General features: G+C 47.0%; 1 protein-coding gene across 1 annotated transcript; it reads right to left on the minus strand.

The window, feature by feature from the left end:
- Positions 1–716: 716 nt before the first annotated feature.
- Positions 717–17,828, minus strand: LOC310759015 (uncharacterized protein; the record flags this gene model as incomplete). The annotated part of the gene is made up of 7 exons (XM_083605775.1): positions 717–857; positions 2,683–2,838; positions 2,956–3,315; positions 4,227–4,399; positions 4,501–4,869; positions 16,125–16,295; positions 17,813–17,828. The coding sequence occupies 7 exons, from the start codon at positions 17,826–17,828 to the stop codon at positions 717–719; spliced, it is 1,386 nt and encodes a 461-aa protein (XP_083461901.1).
- Between the last annotated feature and the right edge of the window lie 4,783 nt (positions 17,829–22,611).

Below are 22,611 nucleotides of genomic sequence, written 5' to 3' on the forward strand. Positions count from 1 at the left end.
GAAAAAATGACAATAATACCTCAATGGTGGATAACCGCTGTTGTAGTCCAAAAAAAAAAAAAACTGAAGAGAAAAAAGTCCACGCAGAGGAAAACAAAGAACAGGAAGGGAGCCAAGGTCACTTTAGGAAAATTTTCCACTGTCTTGCGAAGGAGCTCAGAAAAACAAGTTGTAATAACTCAGTCCAACCACTAGGGGCTTTACATCCACATTTAAAAAACAAAGGATAGCAGAAAAAAAGGAGTTGGTAAATCCAAATATCCAAATTCCGCTTAAACTTTAATGTCCAAATTTGTATCCGATTTGAAAAAGGGTAGAAAGTTAGTAAATAAAGGAACAGGGGGGGAGATGCCCACTCGTTGCGGCTTCTATCTTTAAAAGTGAAAGTGGTGCAGCAGGAAACTTCACTCTTTAATTGTCCTCCGTACCATCAAAGATCTTTAAACACTCCCTCCTTTACGTTCTGTTCCCCTATTAATCCAATTACTTCTTTCCGTTCTTCCAAAACCCATATAGTTACTTTTAACTTCTTTATTTTGTTCTAAAAGTTACGGGGGAAACGGAAACAATAGCCACTGGTGGCAACTTACTTTCGTTTTCCAGCACCGCAAAGATTGCTGCGTCAAAAGTGATTCCAGATGACAGCTGAACTCGGGGGGAAAAAAAACCTTATTAATCCGGAGCCTTCCTCAATTTCGCCTTTTAAAATTGTTACTTCAATTGGGTCCTGATTTCTTAGTTTTGAGAGCGGAGCGCTGTTCTTCCCAAGCTCGGGGCTTCGCTATTCGGATGTAGCAATGGCTTCCCGATAGCCCGCTGTCCCGTTCCGCCGTACTCTTCACCCTTTTAGGGGCTACCTGACGGCCGGACGGGCAGTTTTAGGGCACTGCCGAGAACCTGATGCCCTGGACACCCTCCAGAGGCTTTCTGGGGAGCTACTGCGCCCTGTAGCCCCCCTTTTCCATCCGAAATAGCTGGGATTTCTCGGAGCGAAAAATCCCTCGCTTGCAGCAAGATCGCGCGCCACCGGAAGTCCCTCTCCGAATGGCTCTCACTTTCTGGGAGGACACAATTTGGTTTGTACTAACACTGACCTGTACCATGACATCCCATGTCAGCCGTGGTTCTATTCTGTTTGTGTGTGTGTGCGTGTGTGTTTATCTCCTTGAGTTCTATTTTTGTTGTTTGGGCTATATGGAGATTTATTTATTTTTAACTTTTGAAAAGCACCTGCACTATCCAGCCTTCAGTTGTAGAGATGTGTGTGTTCAGAGGCAGATATTGAAATCTGAAAGCATCAACTGAGATGAGGTGAATGACTCCATATGTGGAAATAATTCTATAAAATGTTGGCAATATCAGAAGAACAGGCTACATACATAACCCAGCCACATTCTCTGCTGCAAGCAAGGAAAAGTAAGATTTTAAAGCAACATTTCAGAATCTTTGTTATTGGCTCATTGAGTTGTCTTAGGCCAGGCATGGCCAAACTTAGCCCTCCAGCTGTTTTGGGACTACAGTTCCCATCATCCCTGACCACTGGTCCCGTTAGCTAGGGATGAGGGGAGTTGTAGTCCCAAAACAGCTGGAGGGCCAAGTCTGGCCATGCTATTATTTGCCTTAGGCTATCATTTCTGCCATAAATTCCCATCTCTTTCCCCACCAGGGATTCTATTTTATACACTTGTATGCCGCTTTGATCCCCTGAAAGGAAGGTCAGGAAAACAATGTAGTTGGCAAAATAAAAACAAGGTGTCTTAGACCCCACACCCAGGCCCTGGGATGATTATTGAGCCTCCTCTTAAAAATTCCACCTGCCCTCGTTTGCAAGATGAGGTGCTTCCTCCTCCTCCTGACTCTGTTTCCCTAGAGTGGACACAGACAGGGGGATGTTACTCCAGCCAAGGTAGAGTTTCCTGTTCCACCAGGTCTAGAGCATCCTCCCCCTGCATGTGACCTTGTAAACCCTACAAAGGGGCCAGTCACGCAACCATCTTTCTCTTTTGCCACTCTCTTCCATTTATGCCAGCGCTTCTGATGCAGTCTGCTGGCTCTCTGCCAGAAGCACACGGTCCCACCCATACAAAGATGGAAGCTGCACTACAGTGTAGTATAGTCTATAATTACAAGCTAAAGCATGCACGGATTGGATTGTTTGACTAAAGAGATTCAAATGAATCTGCAACTAGCCCCCTGTTGTGTAAAGAGGAATGAGCTCTGCCATATAATTCACTAGCATGAGAGAGGAAGGATATTTAATCAATACATCCTTCCTATCCGCAACATTCCCACACCTGCATGGTTTAAAGTGGAGAGGAGAGCAAATAACTGCCCCAAGGACACCCACAAGACTTCTGACTGCACTGACCACTTCTGACATTGCTCCCCCTCTCACGCAACAAACACATTACAGAGTCTTCTGTTAGGCTAAAAATGACAAAATTTATTTTGATCCAACATTTGGGGGTGCTGATTCCATGCTTGGACCTGGTGAGGTGGCTGCAGGCCAAAGCTTGGAGGCTGGACCTGGTGAAGTGGCTGCAGGCCAAAGCTTGGAGGCTGGACCTGGTGCGCTGGCTGCAGGCCAAAGCTTGGAGGCTGGACCTGGTGCGGTGGCTGCAGGCCAAAGCTTGGAGGCTGGACCTGGTGCGGTGGCTGCAGGCCAAAGCTTGGAGGCTGGACCTGGTGATGTGGCTGCAGGCCAAAGCTTGGAGGCTGGACCTGGTGCGCTGGCTGCAGGCCAAAGCTTGGAGGCTGGACCTGGTGCGGTGGCTGCAGGCCAAAGCTTGGAGGCTGGACCTGGTGCGGTGGCTGCAGGCCAAAGCTTGGAGGCTGGACCTGGTGATGTGGCTGCAGGCCAAAGCTTGGAGGCTGGACCTGGTGAAGTGGCTGCAGGCCAAAGCTTGGAGGCTGGACCTGGTGCGCTGGCTGCAGGCCAAAGCTTGGAGGCTGGACCTGGTGAAGTGGCTGCAGGCCAAAGCTTGGAGGCTGGACCTGGTGCGGTGGCTGCAGGCCAAAGCTTGGAACCTGGACCTGGTGCGGTGGCTGCAGGCCAAAGCTTGGAGGCTGGACCTGGTGCGGTGGCTGCAGGCCAAAGCTTGGAGGCTGGACCTGGTGTGGTGGCTGCAGGCCAAAGCTTGGAAGCTGGACCTGGTGCAGTGGCAGGCTGCAGCTTTGAGGAATGGAAGGCACTGGCAGGCCGACATTTGGAACCTGAGCAGCAGGTGTAAAGCTGGCCCTGGAGGACACATCTTCTGGAGGACAATTTTCACAATTTGCCCTCCGCGCCTTTGCCCGCCGGTTCTGGAACCAGAGCTGTGAGGGATAAGAGGAGGAACATGAGCACAGGTGTTCTCAAGAAACCCCCACCCCCACCTCTTCATGTTATTGGACTCGGGATTCCCACCAGAACGGGCCAGATCATGGGGGATCCAGTCTCAAGTCCCACACACTGAATTCAATCACAATAATATCCCTGGGCCTTTTATCCTTTCCCCTATGTTCCCTCCTAAACTGGCCCAATTCCCCATGAAATTCATCAGCCCCCCACCCAAGGGAGTTAAAGACCTCGAAGGTGGCTCCGTGAGGGGGTCTCCTCGGGCCTCACAGAAAAGGGCCCTGCAGCCTTCCCTGCCTCATCTCCACGTCCTTAGAGGAGAGGAAGAGGCCTCCCTCCCGCCATATTTGTTTCTCCTGGGCGGTTTCCCTCCCCTCGAACAAAATGCCGAGGGGGCCCTCATTCATTCCCCCGAAGGAGGACGCTGGTCCCCAGCCCGGAAGAGGACGCGACCCCCGAGACCCAGCCGGGAGGGAGCGGGAAGGACACACGGGGCTCCCAGAAGGCCCCGTCGGCGACACCAGGCCTGGGTGGGGGCCGATCGCGGAAGCAGAGCGAGCGCCACGAGGGAAGTGAGAAGGCGAGGCCGGAGGAGAGGAGCAGCCGCCCTGGGAGGGAGAAGCAGCGCCCCCCTGGAAGCTCCCCAGCCCTGCTGGCCTTGGCCAAGGAAGGTCCCCGGGGGAGCTTCCCTTGCCCGTCGAGCACAGGGGACGGGCGTCCCTAGAGAGGCGCCCAGGCTCGAGGAGCTGCAAGAGGCAGAGCTGGAAGGGAGCTCCCGGTCGATTCTCCTCCTGTGCCCCCGATCCCTACCCGACGTCCTCCCCTCTCGCCTTTCTTCCCAGCAGAATCGGGTCCTCCCTCCCGGACCACCTCTCCCCCCGCAACTCACCCGGATGCGATCCTCGGGGATCTCAGTGAGGCAAGCCAGCAACATCCTCTTGTAGTGCCCAGGCTTCGGTCGCTCCTTGAAGGTGGTTTCCAGAACGTCCAGCTGGAAGTCTGAAAACTCAAACCTCGGCCTCCGGTCCGACGAGCGAAGACCGCGGCGCGTCGTCCTGATCTCTGCAGAGGAGAAAAGCGGGGCGGTAAGCAGGCTGCGCTTTCCCTAAGCTGCACCCCCCCCCATCTGACGCCGCTCTTCGCCTCGAAGGTGAGATACTTACTGGAGCCGGAGGAAGAGGAAGGAAGAGGAGCAGGTGGCTGCTGCGAAGCGATGGGAAGGGCGTTCTGAAAGGCGCGGAAAGCCATCTCCTGCCGCTCTCCTCGGGTGGTGCCGGTGAAATGTGGGCGCAGGACTTGCGGGCGGTCCTTTTCTAGGCCGCCGAAAGGGGGTCGGCGGGATCTCCCAGCTCGGCCATTGGTCCTCCTCCCTGGGGAGAGGGGCGGAGCCAAGGTGCCCCCTGGAGCGGAAGGAGAGCCCCGCCCCCCTAAGGACCTCGGGGAGATCTTTTTTTCCAAGTTTTTCTCCTTATTTTTGAGTGTATCTTGTGTATACAGTGTTTTGGAATCGCTGTTGGTCGAGCTGGCCTGATCTGCATCAAAGATAGCAATAGAGAAATGTAATAAATAGCAAGGATCACGCGCCCACATCCCTGTATATCGCACGGACAGAAAAGCTAGGCTGTTGTTGTTTAGTCAAAGAATCATAGAATCAGAGTTGGAAGAGACCACAAGGGCCATCTAGTCCAACCCCCTGCCAAGCAGGAAAGTCAAGAAGTCGTTTAGTCGTGTCCGACTCTTCGTGACCCCCTGGACGAGAGCACAGGCACTCCTGTCTTCCACTGCCTCCCGCAGTTTGGTCAAACTCATGCTGGTAGCTTCGAGAACACTGTCCAACCATCTCGTCCTCTGTCGTCCCTTCTCCTTGTGCCCTCCATCTTTCCCAACATCAGGGTCTTTTCCAAGGAGTCTTCTCTTCTCATGATGTGGCCAAAGTATTGGAGCCTCAGCTTCAGGATCTGTCCTTCCAGTGAGCACTCAGGGCTGATTTCCTTCAGAATGGATAGGTTTGATCTTCTTGCAGTCCATGGGACTCTCAAGAGTCTCCTCCAGCACCATAATTCAAAAGCATCAATTCTTCGGCAATCAGCCTTCTTTATGGTCCAGCTCTCACTTCCATACATCACTACTGGGAAAACCATAGCTTTTACTATACGGACCTTTGTTGGCAAGGTGATGTCTCTGCTTTTTAAGATGCTGTGTAGGTTTGTCATTGCTTTTCTCCCAAGAAGCAGGCGTCTTTTAATTTCGTGGCTGCTGTCACCATCTGAAGTGATCATGGAGCCCAAGAAAGTAAAATCTCTCACTGCCTCCATTTCTTCCCCTTCTATTTGCCAGGAGGTAGCTGCAAACAAGGTGCTGCCTAGCGATTGTGCCGACAAAAGCGCCATCTGGATTGCAACGGAATGCTAAGCGAGGTTCATGAAACCAAGCAGAAACTGTTGAATGGGGAGTTGTTTATTCCCCCCCCCAAAAAAACCGGGGAATCCGCACCTTAGCCTTTCACTTGATGCGTCCCCGGAATCCCGACCTGGAAGATGGGAGGGGGGTAGGCAGCAGAGAACAACCCCAGGAGCCCGGATCACTCTTTCTAGGGGGTGGCGGGGCAGCCCATGGCAGGGATGCAGAGAGGGGGGCTCTCCAGGTGTGGGTGGACTAGAATTCCCATCGGGACGAGCCACATCTTCAGGGCTCCAGCTTCGCCACCTCTTCCCTAGGGATTGGAAGGGGGGGAAGGTTGAGCTAAGGTTTAAATAGGGGGGGGGTCTACATTCTGTGTAAAAGACGCCGTGCCTTTGACTCAGTTTGCTGGGAGTCGCCGGTGTGGAGAGCACGTAGTTTCTAGCTCTCTATGGGCCCCTGACTGGCCCCAGTGAGAAGAGGATGTTGTTGGCCTCGATGGGTCTTCGTTGCGGGGGCAGGAAGGTGTTTTTTATACCTGTCCAGGTTGGGTCAACTACTGTTGTACTTTATTCACACACAGTTTAATTGCTTTGGTGAAGGTTTGAGCAGCAGTAGCAGCTCAAAAGTTTTGAAAGTTTTCCTGCTCCAGTAAAGACCAAGGCAGCAACTGAGGGTAAAATAAGGCAGGGCAGGGCGAGAATGACTTTTGAAGCAAACATTCTGCCAGTACTCCCACATTTGCATTATATTCCCACCCCCCCCCAAATGAACTGAAAATGGTTCTTCTTTCTGCCGTTTTATCCTCACAACAACATTGTGCGGTACATATAAGTGGACCTTCAGTGTAATCCTTCTAAGGCATTGCTACAGAAGTCCGTCTATACTGTATTCCCAAATTTCAACAAGGTACAGTACAATTTACCATTTTCCTCTTGGAAACAAAAAACCCACATTGGACCAAAAATGCCCTCGAAATGCATATTGAGGTGTGTTTATTGAGAAGGCCAGTGAAAGTTCAAGGATGGCACAAACCACATAATGTTGTTTGGGGAAAGTCTTCTAACCCACCCAGGGAACTAGTTACAGGTAGGTAGCCGTGTTGGTCTGCTGTAGCCGAAACAAAATAAAAATAAAAAAATTCCTTCCAGTAGCACCTTAGAGACCAACTAAGTTTCCTATTGGTATGAGCTTTCGTGTCTGAAGAAGTGTGCATACACACGAAAGATCATACCAATAACAATCTTGGTTGGTCTCTAAGGTGCTGCTGGAAGGAATTTTTTTATTTTTTATTTTGTTTCCACCCAGGGAAGTTCATTAACCAATAACACATTTCTTGCAGGTTTTTAAAAATGTGAATGGTAGTTTCGTTAGTTATCAGTTGTAATAAAGCTTTGTCTTGTTCAGTCCTGGTTTTCAGGTGTAAAAATGGCGTCGGGGGTGGGGAATATTGCGGAATCGGCTGTAGGGCAACGCGATGGAAAAAGCAGCGGAAATAACTCAAAAAGCTTAAAATCACTATTCTAAAAGGGTTTCTTTAAAAAAAAAGAAGCAGCAGCAGCTCAGCAACCTTTTGAAAGATGGCAACCCTAACTTATCGTACAGAACATTATAACTTAAATATATAAGTTTCTGTTGCTGCTAATTTAAAACAAAACAATCGCTTATTAATGGGATATAAATTGGGTTGTTTCCTTAGTATGCTGGAGCAAACGTTTACTGCACAAACTTAAGCGTCTCATCTTTTACCGCAAAGAGATTTACATGAGGTCTATAATCTATATTCTAATCGGCCTCCGATATACAGGAACTATAGCGTGTGTTCTTCCCCCAGCTCCCTTCGATATTGGCTGAAGGTTGCATAGGTTTTTTTTTGTTTTAATTTTTTGATTAATAAATATTAACTTAAAAAAATCAAGAGTGGAATGGAGTAGGAGAGAGAACTGCCCTTTTGAATTTCTGCCTGTCATCCAGGAGAGAACTCCCATTGGTGGGGTGTTTGGGTGTGGATATTGTTCGGAGGTTTGCAGCCATTTGCAATGCAAACTGCCGTTTTAAAACCAGAGTTAATTGGAAGAATATCCCAAGTAGACCTCGCTGAAACTGCAAGGCGAGCGTGTTCAAGATGGTTTTGAAGAATCACGTTTCTCTTAGAAGTTCTCTACCTAGCCCAGAAAAAGAATTTGCTCTTATCTATTGCATTTGGCATCCCTTATCCCATCACGGATCTAGATAAGACCATCGCCATCAGTTCCATAGCCATGCAAATTTGGAAGGTGATATGTGTTTCAGTGAGGAGTTATTCAAGTACTAATGAGCCATCAGCTACTGAGGCTTGGCAACGGGTTGCCGGCCATTCTGATTTGATTAGTGCAGTCTTCCTCAATGAAGAGATAACAGGAGTAAACCCCCTTCTCACGTGCTCCAAATATTCATTGGCCCCTTTGATGTAGAGCTGGCTGAAATCTCTCCGGATAGACTCGCCCAAGCCAAGTTCATATTCATGGCGGAGAGGGAGCCGCCTAGGGCGAGAGCCCTCAAAGGGGAACACACAGACCTTTGAGGAGCACAGTTTTATATAGATTGGCTTTTCTTAGATCTTATATATTTCTGACAATGTTTTACTTTTATTTTATATAAATAGCTCGAAGGCTTCGAAAGTCTATGCTGCTACAAGGAGTACTTCTTACACTTTCAATTGGCAAGTGGTGAGCGCAGTTACTCAAAGCTCAAACTTGTAAAAACTTACATACGCTCAGCAATGTTACAAGAGAGGCTGATTGGCTGGGCAACTCTATTAATGGAAAATGCCTGAGCACATGAACTTGAAGGAATTTTTTTAAATTAAAAATTAAAGAATTTGTTTGCAAAAATAGTGCGTTGTCTCTTTTTCAAGTTGTGTTTTCTACATATCAGTTTCATTTGTTGTGAGACATTACTGTTGCATACAGTGTTATGTTAAGTAGAGAATAAAAAAGAGGGGTCGGGTGGCTATGCTTCTATTCTTCTGCTTACTGTATGTGGGGTTTTGTGTCAGCGTAACTTGTGTGGGTTCTCTTACTATTTGCTTGTTGTATTTCCTTGGTGGTGAGAGAGGTTGGGGGTGGCTTGGGGTGTGGTTGGTTGTCTTGAAGGAATCCTTGACCACATTTGCAAAGGAAAAGAAAACACGCAAAGAGATTTTGCTATGCTTGGTAGTGAAAGATTTAAGAGACTTAATTTTTAACATCACAACTCACTCGATTATTTGAAATTATTCGTGCGCTAATACGTGCTCTTTTATATTTGAAAAATCAAATATAATCATGATCAAAGATTGTCGTATTATTCATTATTGCAATTTAAAATACATTTAGCAGTTTCAAGTTTTGTGCTTTACATTTTTTCTGCAAGACCACTGTTTCTGAGAATTGAATTTCTAATTTTTTTGGGGGGGGGAAGGGTGCAAGTAGATAACTTTGCCTAGGGGGTAAAATAGTCTGGCATCGGTCTTGAGTAACCTTCCACCCTTCCTACGAAGGGACGGCGCAAACCTCAGCACTGTTACTCCGAAGTAAGTCCGCTTGAGTTCTATGCGACTTACTCTCAGGTAAGCGCGCCTTGGGTGGCGCTGCAACCTTGACTCGTGTGCTTGTCTCCTGGTTCCTGGGGGTCGTTTTCCCTGAGGTTAAAAGGGGACGCTTTAAATAGGGATGAATGAAGCCTTTTGGGGAGGCTTTCCTTTCAGGTGAGGGAATTTGGGTCCCCAAGTGAGGAAAATGTCAGAAGGACAGCAGTGTGAACCTGAAATGTCTGGCATTTGGGACAAAATGGATTTCAGGCACAGCGAGATCCAGAATTGGGATGCAACTTCTAGAGTGATCCGGTTTAAAGAAACAGAAACGGCGGTTACTATTCTAAATTATTATTAGTTAACACATTTATAAGCTGCATTTTAGAGAGAATGGGTTTCTCCTTTTTAAAAAAGAGTTATCAAAAGATTTTATTGGGTAACAAACACCTTTTCTCTGGCTATGCCTTTAATATTCCATAAATGACTGGGCCACATCGCAGGGAAAGATTCCTGAAACATCAAGGCAGGACCCAGGCGCCTGTCTCATTTCCGTGGGTAATTCGTTGGTAAAAGGGGGAAATTCTGCACACTGCTTATTGACATTGACCCTGTGGCAGCCACCTTTTCCAGCCCAGTGCAGTGGCGCTCCAGCTAGGCATGCGTCTTAGTAGTTTGAAAACATGGAACTGAGAAGAACCATCAACTTCACTGGCTGATCTGGGACCATTCCTGCTCTTCCAGCCAACCCGAACTTACAGGGTCGTTGAGACTCCCTGCTTAAGGGAGGGGCGAAGGACACCCACACACGCACACACACCCCACACCCCAATTTCTCTCTATCGCTCCCGACCCTCCTGGGAAAATGCTACAAAGCGTTTCCAAAATAGAAATGTTTTTGGTAAATGAACGGGCAGCAGCCATCTTTCCTAGCACAATGCTGTCACCCTCAGAATGTCCTCCTGAGTTTATTTCCTTTTCCTCCCGGGACTTCAAGGTGCTGTATGTACATGGCCTCCTATTTTATCCATGCAACAACCTTGCAAGGTAGGTTAGGCTGAGACGCAGTGACTGGCCCTGGTTCACCCAGAGGGCTTCACGGCTTGGAGCAATTTGAACCCAGTTCCTAGTCCAGCACGCTAATCGCTACCCCACACTGTCTCAGGGCGGAGTCAGTCCCCCTGAGACAGTGTGGGGTAGCGATTAGTGGGGTAGTATCATATTGCAGCCTTAGTGGTTTGATAAAGAAGAACTGGATAGAATTATGAACCTCATAGCCTGGTCTTCACCCATTCCTGCTCTTTCAGCCAACCCTACCTTGCAGGTCTCCACAATAAAATATTTGAGGGGGCTGCCCCCCCAAGTTTGATGGGCATTGTCATTCAAATGGGGTGCGTGTACTGTGTCATGTGATCGATTATGCGGCGCGGGGCTTACCTGGGTCCCCCAATATTTTATTCAGTTTGACATCCCTGGTGCTCCCCCACTAGTCTGAATAGAGCACTGCAATCAGTGGTGCCAACTTGAATAAAATATTGGGGGACCCAGGTAAGCCCCGCCCCGCATAATCGATGACATGACATGGTGCACACACACTATTTGAATAGCAATGCCTATCAATTTTAGTGGGACCGGCCCCCTCAAATATTTCTTTCTGGGCAGCCAAAACCTCTTGACCCTTAGGAGTTGGCTCCCATGACAGAAATAATTGACCCAAACTGGACAGGTATATAGAAGACGCCTGTAGAAGAAGTTGCAGTCATGGACCTTCCTGCCTTCACAACAACCCTGCCAAGTAGTCCAGTGCCATTTTGCAGACTGTAATGGGGAAGAGAGAGGCATGGCCTGGGTGAGATAGAGAAACCTTGGGGGTGCACTTTCGACTACGACCCTAAGCCTGATTAGTCAGCAGTTAATTCCAGGAAGTTCAACAGGCTTTGCTTCTCTGTTTAGGTAGCTTGAGAAGCTCACCTGTGGAGACTAGGATGCTAGGCGCGCTTCCGTGGGACACACCTTCAATAAACCCCTTTGGGCTGCCCAAAAGACACACCTGGGTGCAAAGCCTGCAGGGAGGAGGCAAGGCCCTTTTTCATGAATTGTATGCACAACATCCACTTAAAGCGCCCCCAGCCCCAATCCTAGTACTTGGAGCTCTCGCAGGGGTCACCTGCCACTTTATCGGCGTCCCCTTTCTGTCTGCTGCGGGAGGGAGCCTCTCCCGGACACACCGGGATCCAATTTGGGTTAACCCGGTTCAGCTGGACCTAATTGGGGCCAATCCGGTTCAGCCCTTTATAGCCTCCGGGGAGGAAAGCTGCAGACTCAACCGGTCCTCGGTTTGTGGAGAGGCTGCTGCTGGGGCGTCTAGGTTGCTGAGTACGGTACATCGCGAGGATCCGCAGTAAGTGTTGGTTTTTTCTCCCCGTGCTCTGCAATGGAAATGCTATAGTTGCCGTTAACATTCTGTTTGCTGAATTGTTCTGCTTTTTGTTTCTTCTAATTCCTCTAATCTCCAGCCCAGTCAAACTGTGATACGATGATGTCTGTCTTTCTTGGGGAAAACGCATTGAAATGAATGGGGGTGGATGATTTAGCTTTACTAGTTGCAAAGGGTCTACTATTGGAATGCAACCTGCGTGTTTTCCCCAAGAACACTGTGGCTTTTGACCAAAAGTTGGAGTCGACAGGAGTTAGCTGTTTGTTGGGTTGGTATGGAAAGAGAGTGATTGACTTCTCCTGCTCTAGTGTTATGTGATGAGCTTGGATCCCAGAACAATAGGCAGGTAGGATTCTAGAATGCAGTAACTTGATTGGCTCCTAGGAGCGGTCCAATCCGGCTCCAGGAGGGAAGTTTGAATCAGCCTTATCAGGCGTGACTGATGGTGTCAATGAAATATATATATAGCCTGGGGTTTGGGAGGGGCACGACGGACTCCTACTGGATGATTGACTGTTTTTTACTACGAGTTGAAATAAACACAAGGAAACCGATGGCTCTACACTAAGTTTATTTCATCTAGTGTACAGCCCGTCACTCTTTAAATTCCCCACTTTTCCCCATGGGCCAAGGGGATGCCAAGGGGATGAGAGGATTATAGGAGGCGATGCCAAGGGGATGAGAGGAGTGGGGAGGGGAGAAATGGGGAGCTGTTTCTGAGACTGTGAGGAATCCATTGGGGGTATTCTGGTTCATTAAGACGGTTGTAAGTGTGTGAGAAGGGCGTGGGGGTGTTTTAGGGAAAGTGGGGATGTGTGTATCTGGTCTGTGAACGAGGGCAGTGAGTGAGTGTGAGAGCAGGAGGGGAGGATGAGGGTCTGGCGTTCCAGGTTTCACGCCTGTGAGGAAAGAGGCGGGGGTTGGGGGCAAAATTTAGACCCTATATTGGCATAATGAACCCTGGACTGAGGATCTGTTGGTGGAGGAAGGAGTCCCAGGAATGAAAGAGGGCTGAGGGAGTGGACGAAAGTGCCAGAACACCTTGAGGCAATACAGAAACCTGTGGTTTGATCTCCCAGTCACCAGCAACTTAGTACATGTTTTTGTAAGTTTGAGCTGGTCTAGTACAACATAGAAGGTTCACAGAGAAATAGGTATATTGAGAATCTCACAGCTTTTTCTAGCTTCTATGAAACCATGGACAAATCTTTACTTCCCATCTTCTTTGGCATCTATAATCAATACATAGTATTATTTGGACATTTTGCATACTGCTTAATTAGTCATCTCTAGGGCACCTGCATTTCATTGTTGAGGTGAGTGGAAGCCATATCTCATTCCCCTCCCTAATAATTTGTTTTCCTCTTGTGCTTCTTTTAGGTGAACATGGAACCTCATATTCTCCTGGAATGTGCATTTAAAGGAGCACCAATTTATTTCTGCAACAAATACTTCTCTTCAGATGCTTCATTCCTGCTCTAAAAACTCTACTCCTTCAATTGAAGCCCAAAGGATGGAGACTGAGATCTTGTGCATCTCCCAAGGCAGCGGGAGAATGAATCGCACCTCCATTCACCAGAACTGCACCCTCTGGAATCTCCACCAGCTCACTAGCCTCCCTTGAAAGAGGTTCTCCAGGACCACCTGTGATTATAGAAGGCACTCTGCTTCTGAAAAGCCCTAATAGGTCTGGCTGGGACAGCCATCTCTTCTCTCCCTTGGACAGCCAGAATCTCCTTGAATACTTCCTCCAGGACATCCAGCTGAAGTGGGACATAGACACTGGACTTCTGATTCCTGTCACTCTGGTCCAATGGGCTATAGTGGCTCTCAGTTGCCCAGAGTTGCCAGTGGTAAGCTGGGTTAGCAAGGTTGCCTTACTCTCTCTGCTTTGAGGCCCAGCAGAACTGGAGGGGACTCTGTGGGGTGCATGGAGGAGGTGCTGGACTCTCCTCTAAGCAGAGGTGGACATCCTCTTCCAGCATGGGAAAGATAGACACAGGCATTCCTACCTTCACTGGTGTCAAAGGAATGGCAGACAGGAGTAATGTATTCTTAACTAGAAATTTTGGGGTCCGGCTGGTGAGGCTGGCTGACAGTGTGCTTCGGTGGTGCTCTTCTCTGAGGACGTCCTTGAAGGTCATCTCTAAAACATCCCGCTGGAAGGGGCTGAAGGCTGTCCTTTTCCTTAGGTCAGATGACCCTGATCCACAGCAGTGCAGAATCCCTTGTTGTGGGACCCCTTGAGCTGCAGAAGAGAAGTGTTGGCTTTCCTCCCTCCCTTGACATGGAGAAGGCCAACCCCCTGTCTTGAGGACTAGATACTTGTCAGAGCTAGAGGAACCCTGTGAAGTGGAGGGAAGAGAAGCAATGCAGAGGTGGAGAGTCTCTTCTGGAACTGGGAAGATGTGTGAATCCATTTCTTGCTCCTGTTGCCTAGTGAAGTTCAATAGACCCCTGGAGCCTAGTAGGAAAAAAATTTATCTGTTGGTAGTACCAGTTGAATTAGATAACTGGGTGGGCAACTGAATATTTACCAGGTGTGCTGGTAGCTGGCTAAAATAGGAAGCAGAGCAGTGGGTGTAAATAAGGGTCTGGAGGTGGACACCTCTTCCAGAGAACAATTCTCATTATTCGCCCTTTGTGCCTTTGCCCAGCAGGTCCAGAACCAGAGCTGTTGGGGATGTAAGGAGGAGTGTGAGCACAGGAGTGCTCTTATGAAACCAGGTTGGCGGACTTGAGCCCCCAAACCCCTCCTGTTCTTGGGCTCTGGCTCCCACCAGAAGCAGCCAGGGTGACCAATGTTCACAGGCGCTGGGAAATCCAGCCCAATCAGTCCCAAGTTACACTCCTGAGTGTGACGCAGTTAAAATCCCTGGGCCTTTTGGCCTTTTCCCTTTGTTCCCTCCCAAACTTCCCCGTTTCCCATGCAAAACAAAAACAAAATCTGCCCTGAAATTCACCTGTGGAAACCGCCCCCCAACCAAAAGCAAACGCAAGCAAGGAAAAAACCTCAAGCAAGGTGGGCCCTTCAGGTAATTTCCCCCTCCTCATTCTGGAGGAGCATGCACAGAAATGCTGCCCTGCAGACTTCCCTCTGCCACCTCCATGCATATCTGCTTCTCCCAGGGTGGTTTTTCCCAATTGCATGGACCAGTTCTGACATTGCTACCCCCCCCCCCAACAAAAACGTTAGTCCTCCGGAAGGCTAAAAATAATGAAATTTATTTTGATCTGGGATTTGAGGGGCTGACAGGCTCCTTGCTATGAACTGTTGAGTTGGTGGCAGGCTGAAGCTTGGAGGCTGCATATGTCTTGGCAGGTGAAGTGATAGGCCACAGCTTGGAGGAAGGGGAGGCAATGGTAGGCTGACATTTTGAATGTGAGAGGCAGGTGCAAAGGCGGCTCTGGAAGACACATATTCTGGAGGGCAGTTCTCAGGATTCTGGTTGCAGAACCAGAGCTGTTAGGAATGAGAGGAGGAGCATGAGCACAGGTATTCTCAAGAAAGCAGAGATAGCAGACTTGAGTCTCCCACCGCCCCATGTTAATGGACTCCGGATTCCCATAAGGACTGGCCAGATGTGTGGGAATGTTGTGGATAGTGGGAGAGGATATATTGATTAAATATTATCCTTCCTCACTAAACGCTAGTAGCAGAGCACATTTCCTTGCATATTGCTGGAAGCAAGTTGATGGATTCGTTAGAATCATATAAGTTGAGCAATCCAGCCTGGCTTGTCCAAATTGGATTGTTCCTGGTAAATTTCCCCATTAGTTTCCTCTTAAAAAATGATGACACGACAGTCTTTTTTTTTTTTAAGTAATGGCAAAGTTTACTTACTTTCAGTTGATATTGTTCAAATGTCAGGCTTTATCTTGTAGTTGCAGTTACATTTGCAGAGAAAAGAAGCTTCAAACTTTGTACCTTGTGGCTTCAATCCTCTGTAAAGGATGAGCCATGTGCTGCTGGCTAAGAGCATGGTCACCAAAAGGCAACACATGATGGATCAGGAAAGAAACAGGAAATGTTGGACTTGAGTGCTCTGTGTATATATATCCCACAAGAAGCGCAACGTTGGCATGCTCTGCTTTCGTTGCACTCTTTGCCCTTGAGGGAAGTAGGAAGGTGAGGCTGGGGGAGAGGAGCAGCCGCCCTGGAAGCTCTCCAGCCCCGCTCGCCTTGGCCAAGGAAGGTCCCCGGGGGAGTTTCCCTTGCCCATCGAGCACAGGGGCCGGGTGTCCCAAGAAAGGCGCCTAGGCTCCAGGGGCTGCAAGAGGCAGAGCTGGAAGGGAGCTCCCGGTCAATTCTCCTCCTGTGCCCCAGTCCCTACCCGACGTCCTCCCCTCTCGCCTTTCTTCCCGGCAGAATTGGGACCATCTCTCCCCCCGCAACTCACCTGGATGCGATCCTCGGGGATCTGTGAGGCAGGCCAGCAACATTCTCTTATAGTGACCAGGCTTTGGTCGCACCTTGAAGGTGGTTTCCAGAACGTCCAGCTGGAAGTCTGAGAACGCAAACCTTGTCCTCCGGTCCGATGAGCGAAGACGGTAGTGCGTCGTCCTGATCTCTGCAGACGAGAAAAGCGGGGCGTTAAGCAGGCTGCGCTTTCCCTAAGTTGCCCCCTGCCCAGTCTGGAGCTGCTCTTGGCCTCAAAGGTGAGAGGAGGAAGGGGGAAGAGGAGCAGGTGTCTCCTGGGAAGAGAGGTGGAGGTCATTCTCAAAGGTGTGGAAATCCATCCCCTGCTTCTCTGGTCAGGAGGAGTGGTGGGCATGAAATGTGGGTGCAGAAGGTACAGGGGCCCTTTTATAGGCATGGAAAGGATCTCCCAGCTCAGTCATTGGTGTGTATCCCCTCTCCGAAAAAAGCAGCAGAGCCAGACAAGAAGCCTGCATGACTGAGACACACACACACACACACACACACACACACACACACACACACACACACCCTGGTGAGGCTTCCCTGCTCAGTGATTTTTGTTTTATCCTCCTCTCACCTTTCGGCGTATTTTGTGTATATTTTGGTTTTAATTGTGATGCTTCTATGTATCTGTCTGTATGCCGCTTTGAGGTCTATTGGATGTTAGCAGGCATTGAAATGAAATCAGATAAAGAGGTAAATGAATAAAAGATTGCTAACTTCAGTTTTAAAAAATGGGTGTCTTGTAGCAAAAAGGGAAAGCACAAAACTTGAAGCTACTAATTTTATTTTAAATTGCAATAATAATGCAACAATCTTGTGATTTCCATTTGTATTTGAGAAAGATAATGTTTTAGCACACGAATCATTATGCATAATCTTGTGGGTTGTGATGTTTACATTTAAGTCTCTTAAATTTCAATTCCAGGCACATCACTTTGCAGATTTTGTCACCAATTTCTTCAAGTCAAGTGCTGATGTTTAGGCTTGTTCTTTTGATATACAGTAGTTGCCAAGCTAACCAGTCTCTATGGAAACATTTGTTGTTAATAATTTTTATTAAAGATTTTATTGGTTTACAAATGTACGTGCATTGTCTCTTTTTCTCCAGTTGTATTTTCTACAGAATAATTACCTGCTCTCTTAAACAATCCAGTAGTAAAATCGGCAGCAACTAGGCCCTTGACAACCTTTGGAAACCACTTCCTAACAACAAAGGAACATGGCAAAGGGATGGTATCAGCAATATAGAAAACACTGCTCCAAAATCCCACAAACCCCCTCAATGTAATAATAAAAAAGGGAGGATGACATAGGCTATAAGATTAACCCCACCCACTGGACCAGAATGTGGGCTAAACCTCCCTTTAAGTCCGTATTGGCAAAAAGGAAAGAACTCACTTTGAAACTCTCAGATGGTACCTAACACCATGGAAATTAGCGCTAATACACCCAGGAACCTCACAAAAATGCTGCAGAGGATGCACCTCCACAGGCACATACCTCCACATGTGGTGGGAATGTCCCAAAATCCATCTCTTCTGGACACCAATCATACAAGAACTATGCAAAATAACTAAGCAATTAGACGTCACCCTGGAACTGGCCCCACTAAACATCGTCCAAGATAATGCCCATTCATATCATAAAGAGCCCATAACCCACCAACTATCAGAAGCATCATAGACAAACACAGGAGAGGCCTGTCAGGAGTAAGCTTTGACCAATGGTATCAAATAGTATGGGAAACAGCCTTATTAGTAAAACTAACCAATAAACTGAAACTGACACGGGGACAAATAGAAGAAGATGCCTTCACCCCTGTATGGTTCCCCTTTATCACATACAGTCATACCTCTTGTTACGTTTGCTTCAGGTTGCGTCCTGCAGCAACCTGGAACGGATCCCATTTGCAACCAGAGGTACCACTGTACACAGCCAAACAAGACGACAATGCGTCAACAGCTTACAAATCAATCTGTAACAAACACACACACACACACAAAACCAAAGCTCACTACAGCCAACCAAAGACAACCAACCACAGCCTAGGCCACCCTCAACCTCTCACCAAGGAAATACAACAAGTGAATAGTAAGAGAACCCACACAAGTCGTGCCAACTCAAATCCCACACATACATTAAGAAGAATAGAAGCATTGGCACCCCACCCCACCCCACCCCACTCACCACTCCCCCTCTTTCCCCCACTTTTCTTCCTAACCTAACACTAGATAGATAGATAGATAGATAGATAGATAGATAGATAGTTTTATTGCGGCCATTGGCCCATATCAGAAACAATACATCAAAATTTATCCATAAACAATACAATTTAAACAGTTCCAAAATTAAAACACCCATATAAAACCAATTTTACTTCAGTTAAGTAAACACTATACACAATAAGCTCCCTCTATGTAAACTGCAATTCAAATCCATCAGATTTTGGGGGGTATGCGTCTTAGTTCTGGCACTTATTGATGGTACTTAAGTTTAGCTAAGCTGTCAGAGTCATACAGAGATCCATTTCTCCTCTTTTGAAATAAAACATTAATCAGGTATCTAGCGACTGCAAGGGATCTACTTGTATCTTCGTCGTTTAATAAGTATATTATTTGGGCTTCCTGAGGTCTATCAGCTATTCTCAATAAATATGGGGCCAGAAATTTGGACCGTGAAGCCGAATGTAATGGACAACAGAAGATTATATGGTATAACGATTCTATAGATCCACTTTTACAGTCACAGAGGAGTGAGATCTGTCCTTTGGAGAGTCTGTTACCCAACACGTTTGATGGGAAAACATTGAATCTAGCCTTTATAAAGGCATACCTGTGCGTCACCACAGATAAGGTAGTTAAATAAGATGGAAGTTTCGTTGGTGGTGTTAAGCCAAGGTTTATCGGCGAACAGGTGCCACCACCTGTCGCAATATTAAATTGTAAATCCATCTCCTCTAATTTGTGAGTTATAATTCTCTTGGCAGAAATTAAATCCAATTTTAATAGTTCAGATGGAGATAGTCCTAGGGACACAAGTTTCCCATGTAATATTTTTGCCCAGGGGCTAGGGAAGTCATCTCTCCAGAGACACTGTATCAAGAGGAGATTTGGAAGTTTATGCCATAATGCCAACCAGTAACAAAGGATGCATTTCCATAATGTAGTTTCTAGAGATGTAACATTTAGTTCCAGACGTATAGCAGTATTGCTTACACACCTGGGTAATTTTAGCAACCTTCTTAGAAGCTGGTTTTGGATTACCTCCAAATGGGTTAGATTAACAAAGGGCCCCCATATTGGGATTGCATATGCTATTGTTGCAATCACCTTTGCTTTGAAAACTTTTAATATTGATGGAATATGGAAAGCCCCATCTGAAAAGAAAAAACGCAGTAGCGCAAAGGAAAGGGCTTTAGCTCTGTTTAATACATATGCAAGATGGACCTTCCAGCCCATGTTGTGTTGGAGAAGGACTCCCAAGTACTGAAATTTAAAGACTTGGTCAATAGCTTTTCCGTCTATTCTCCAATTATAGGTTTTTCGACTCTTGGAGAAAATTAGGACTTTGGACTTAACATGGTTAATTGTAAGAAAATTTGATTTGCAGTAAACATCGAAAATTTTTAATGCCCTCCTAAGGCCGACTCTTGAGAAGGAAAGGATCACTGCGTCGTCTGCGTAGAGTAGAAGGGGGCAACGATATTGGGCAAGACGGGGGGCGTGGATCGTTTCTTGAGAATCTATCAGAGGCACCCTCATATCACTTATAAATAGATTAAAAAGGGTCGGAGCAAGGATACATCCTTGACGAACACCTCTATTGATAGTTACTGAATTTGAGAGGTCGCCAGCCGGAGTGATTCTCACCCTGGCGGCCGATCCGTCGTGCAATTTAGTTATTAGCCACAAAAGTCTTTTGTCTATTCCCCATCGGGCTAATTTTCCCCAAAGTAATCCTCTGGGGATGCTGTCAAAAGCGGCCTTTAAATCAATAAAGGCCGCACAAAGTTGGCCTCTATTTGGGGAGGAATATTTCCGGGCAAGGTGGTATAAAACTAAGACATGATCAACCGCTGACTGATTCGGTCTAAAACCAGCCTGTTCTGGCCCAATCAGGTTGTTCTCTTCGGCCCACTTAGTAAGCTTAGTTAACAAGAACCGTGCATATATTTTCCCAATTAATGACAATAAACTGATATTCCTGTAATTTCCCGGATCATCTGTCTAACCTAACACTATATGCAACACTAATGCCTCACAACAAATGAAACTGATCTGTAGAACACACAACTTGAAAAAAGAGACAATGCACGTATTTTTGTAAACAAAGAAATCGTTAATAAAAATATATTTTAAAAAAAGAATAATTACATTTGTTGTGAGCCTATGTAAGATTCTTGTATTCATCTATAGGGTGTCTGGATCTGACCTGCACATGTTACCTTCACAGCAGGCCTGTAGTGTAGGATTGGCTGAAAGAGCATCCTGAGTGAGGCTTGAAAGCTCATTAGCCTGGATTCTTGCAGCAGGCAATGCAAAAAGAAAAAGAAAAAAAGACAGCCACTATAAATAAAGCCAATATCTGAAAGTAAATATTGTATGTTTTCTAAGCTGGTTTTAGTCCTGTTCTTAGGGAACTGTGGAGAATGAGTGATTTATTATTTTCAGGCACATGTGCATTATTGGTCAAGCCACTCCTCCAGAAAATTCCTGTTCATTTAAAGAAAGAGGGAGCTTATTATGGACCAGCAGATGTGGAAGACATTGAACTAGGTTGATAAAACGCTGTAAAATGAGTACTCGGCTGCATCATCCGAAAGTACTGCCTTCAACTGACCCAGCTGTAGAAGACTGGAGAGATGGACCACCAAATTGCTCATCCTCCGCATTTGAATTCCTTTTGGCATATTTTGTGAAGGGGCTGAGGGAGTCCAGGGGCAGTTAAACCATTGGTTGAGGTTCACTTGCAACCCTGTTCCTCCAGTCTCCAGCCACAGTAATCTGAAGCTGCAGGTGGTCCAAATCCTTTTCCACAGGATTTTTGCAGTCTTCTGGGGAGGCAGAATGGCTCTCACTTTCTGGGAGGACACAATTTGGTTTGTACTAACACTGATCTGTACCATGACATCCCATGTCAGCCGTGGTTCTATTCTGTGTGTGTGTGTGTGTGTGTTTATCTCCTTGAGTTCTATTTTTGTTGTTTGGGTTATATGGAGATTTATTTATTTTTAACTTTTGAAAAGCACCTGCACTATCCAGCCTTCAGTTGTAGAGATGTGTGTGTTCAGAGGCAGATATTGAAATCTGAAAGCATCAACTGAGATGAGGTGAATGACTCCATATGTGGAAATAATTCTATAAAATGTTGGCAATATCAGAAGAACAGGCTACATACATAACCCAGCCACATTCTCTGCTGCAAGCAAGGAAAAGTAAGATTTTAAAGCAACATTTCAGAATCTTTGTTATTGGCTCATTGAGTTGTCTTAGGCCAGGCATGGCCAAACTTAGCCCTCCAGCTGTTTTGGGACTACAGTTCCCATCATCCCTGACCACTGGTCCCGTTAGCTAGGGATGAGGGGAGTTGTAGTCCCAAAACAGCTGGAGGGCCAAGTCTGGCCATGCTATTATTTGCCTTAGGCTATCATTTCTGCCATAAATTCCCACCTCTTTCCCCACCAGGGATTCTATTTTATACACTTGTATGCCGCTTTGATCCCCTGAAAGGAAGGTCAGGAAAACAATGTAGTTGGCAAAATAAAAACAAGGTGTCTTAGACCCCACACCCAGGCCCTGGGATGATTATTGAGCCTCCTCTTAAAAATTCCACCTGCCCTCGTTTGCAAGATGAGGTGCTTCCTCCTCCTCCTGACTCTGTTTCCCTAGAGTGGACACAGACAGGGGGATGTTACTCCAGCCAAGGTAGAGTTTCCTGTTCCACCAGGTCTAGAGCATCCTCCCCCTGCATGTGACCTTGTAAACCCTACAAAGGGGCCAGTCACGCAACCATCTTTCTCTTTTGCCACTCTCTTCCATTTATGCCAGCGCTTCTGATGCAGTCTGCTGGCTCTCTGCCAGAAGCACACGGTCCCACCCATACAAAGATGGAAGCTGCACTACAGTGTAGTATAGTCTATAATTACAAGCTAAAGCATGCACGGATTGGATTGTTTGACTAATGAGATTCAAATGAATCTGCAACTAGCCCCCTGTTGTGTAAAGAGGAATGAGCTCTGCCATATAATTCACTAGCATGAGAGAGGAAGGATATTTAATCAATACATCCTTCCTATCCGCAACATTCCCACACCTGCATGGTTTAAAGTGGAGAGGAGAGCAAATAACTGCCCCAAGGACACCCACAAGACTTCTGACTGCACTGACCACTTCTGACATTGCTCCCCCTCTCACGCAACAAACACATTACAGAGTCTTCTGTTAGGCTAAAAATGACAAAAT

Source organism: Podarcis filfolensis (genome assembly GCF_964270895.1).
Source record: "Podarcis filfolensis genome assembly, chromosome: 3".
Taxonomy (NCBI): Eukaryota; Metazoa; Chordata; class Lepidosauria; order Squamata; family Lacertidae; genus Podarcis; species Podarcis filfolensis.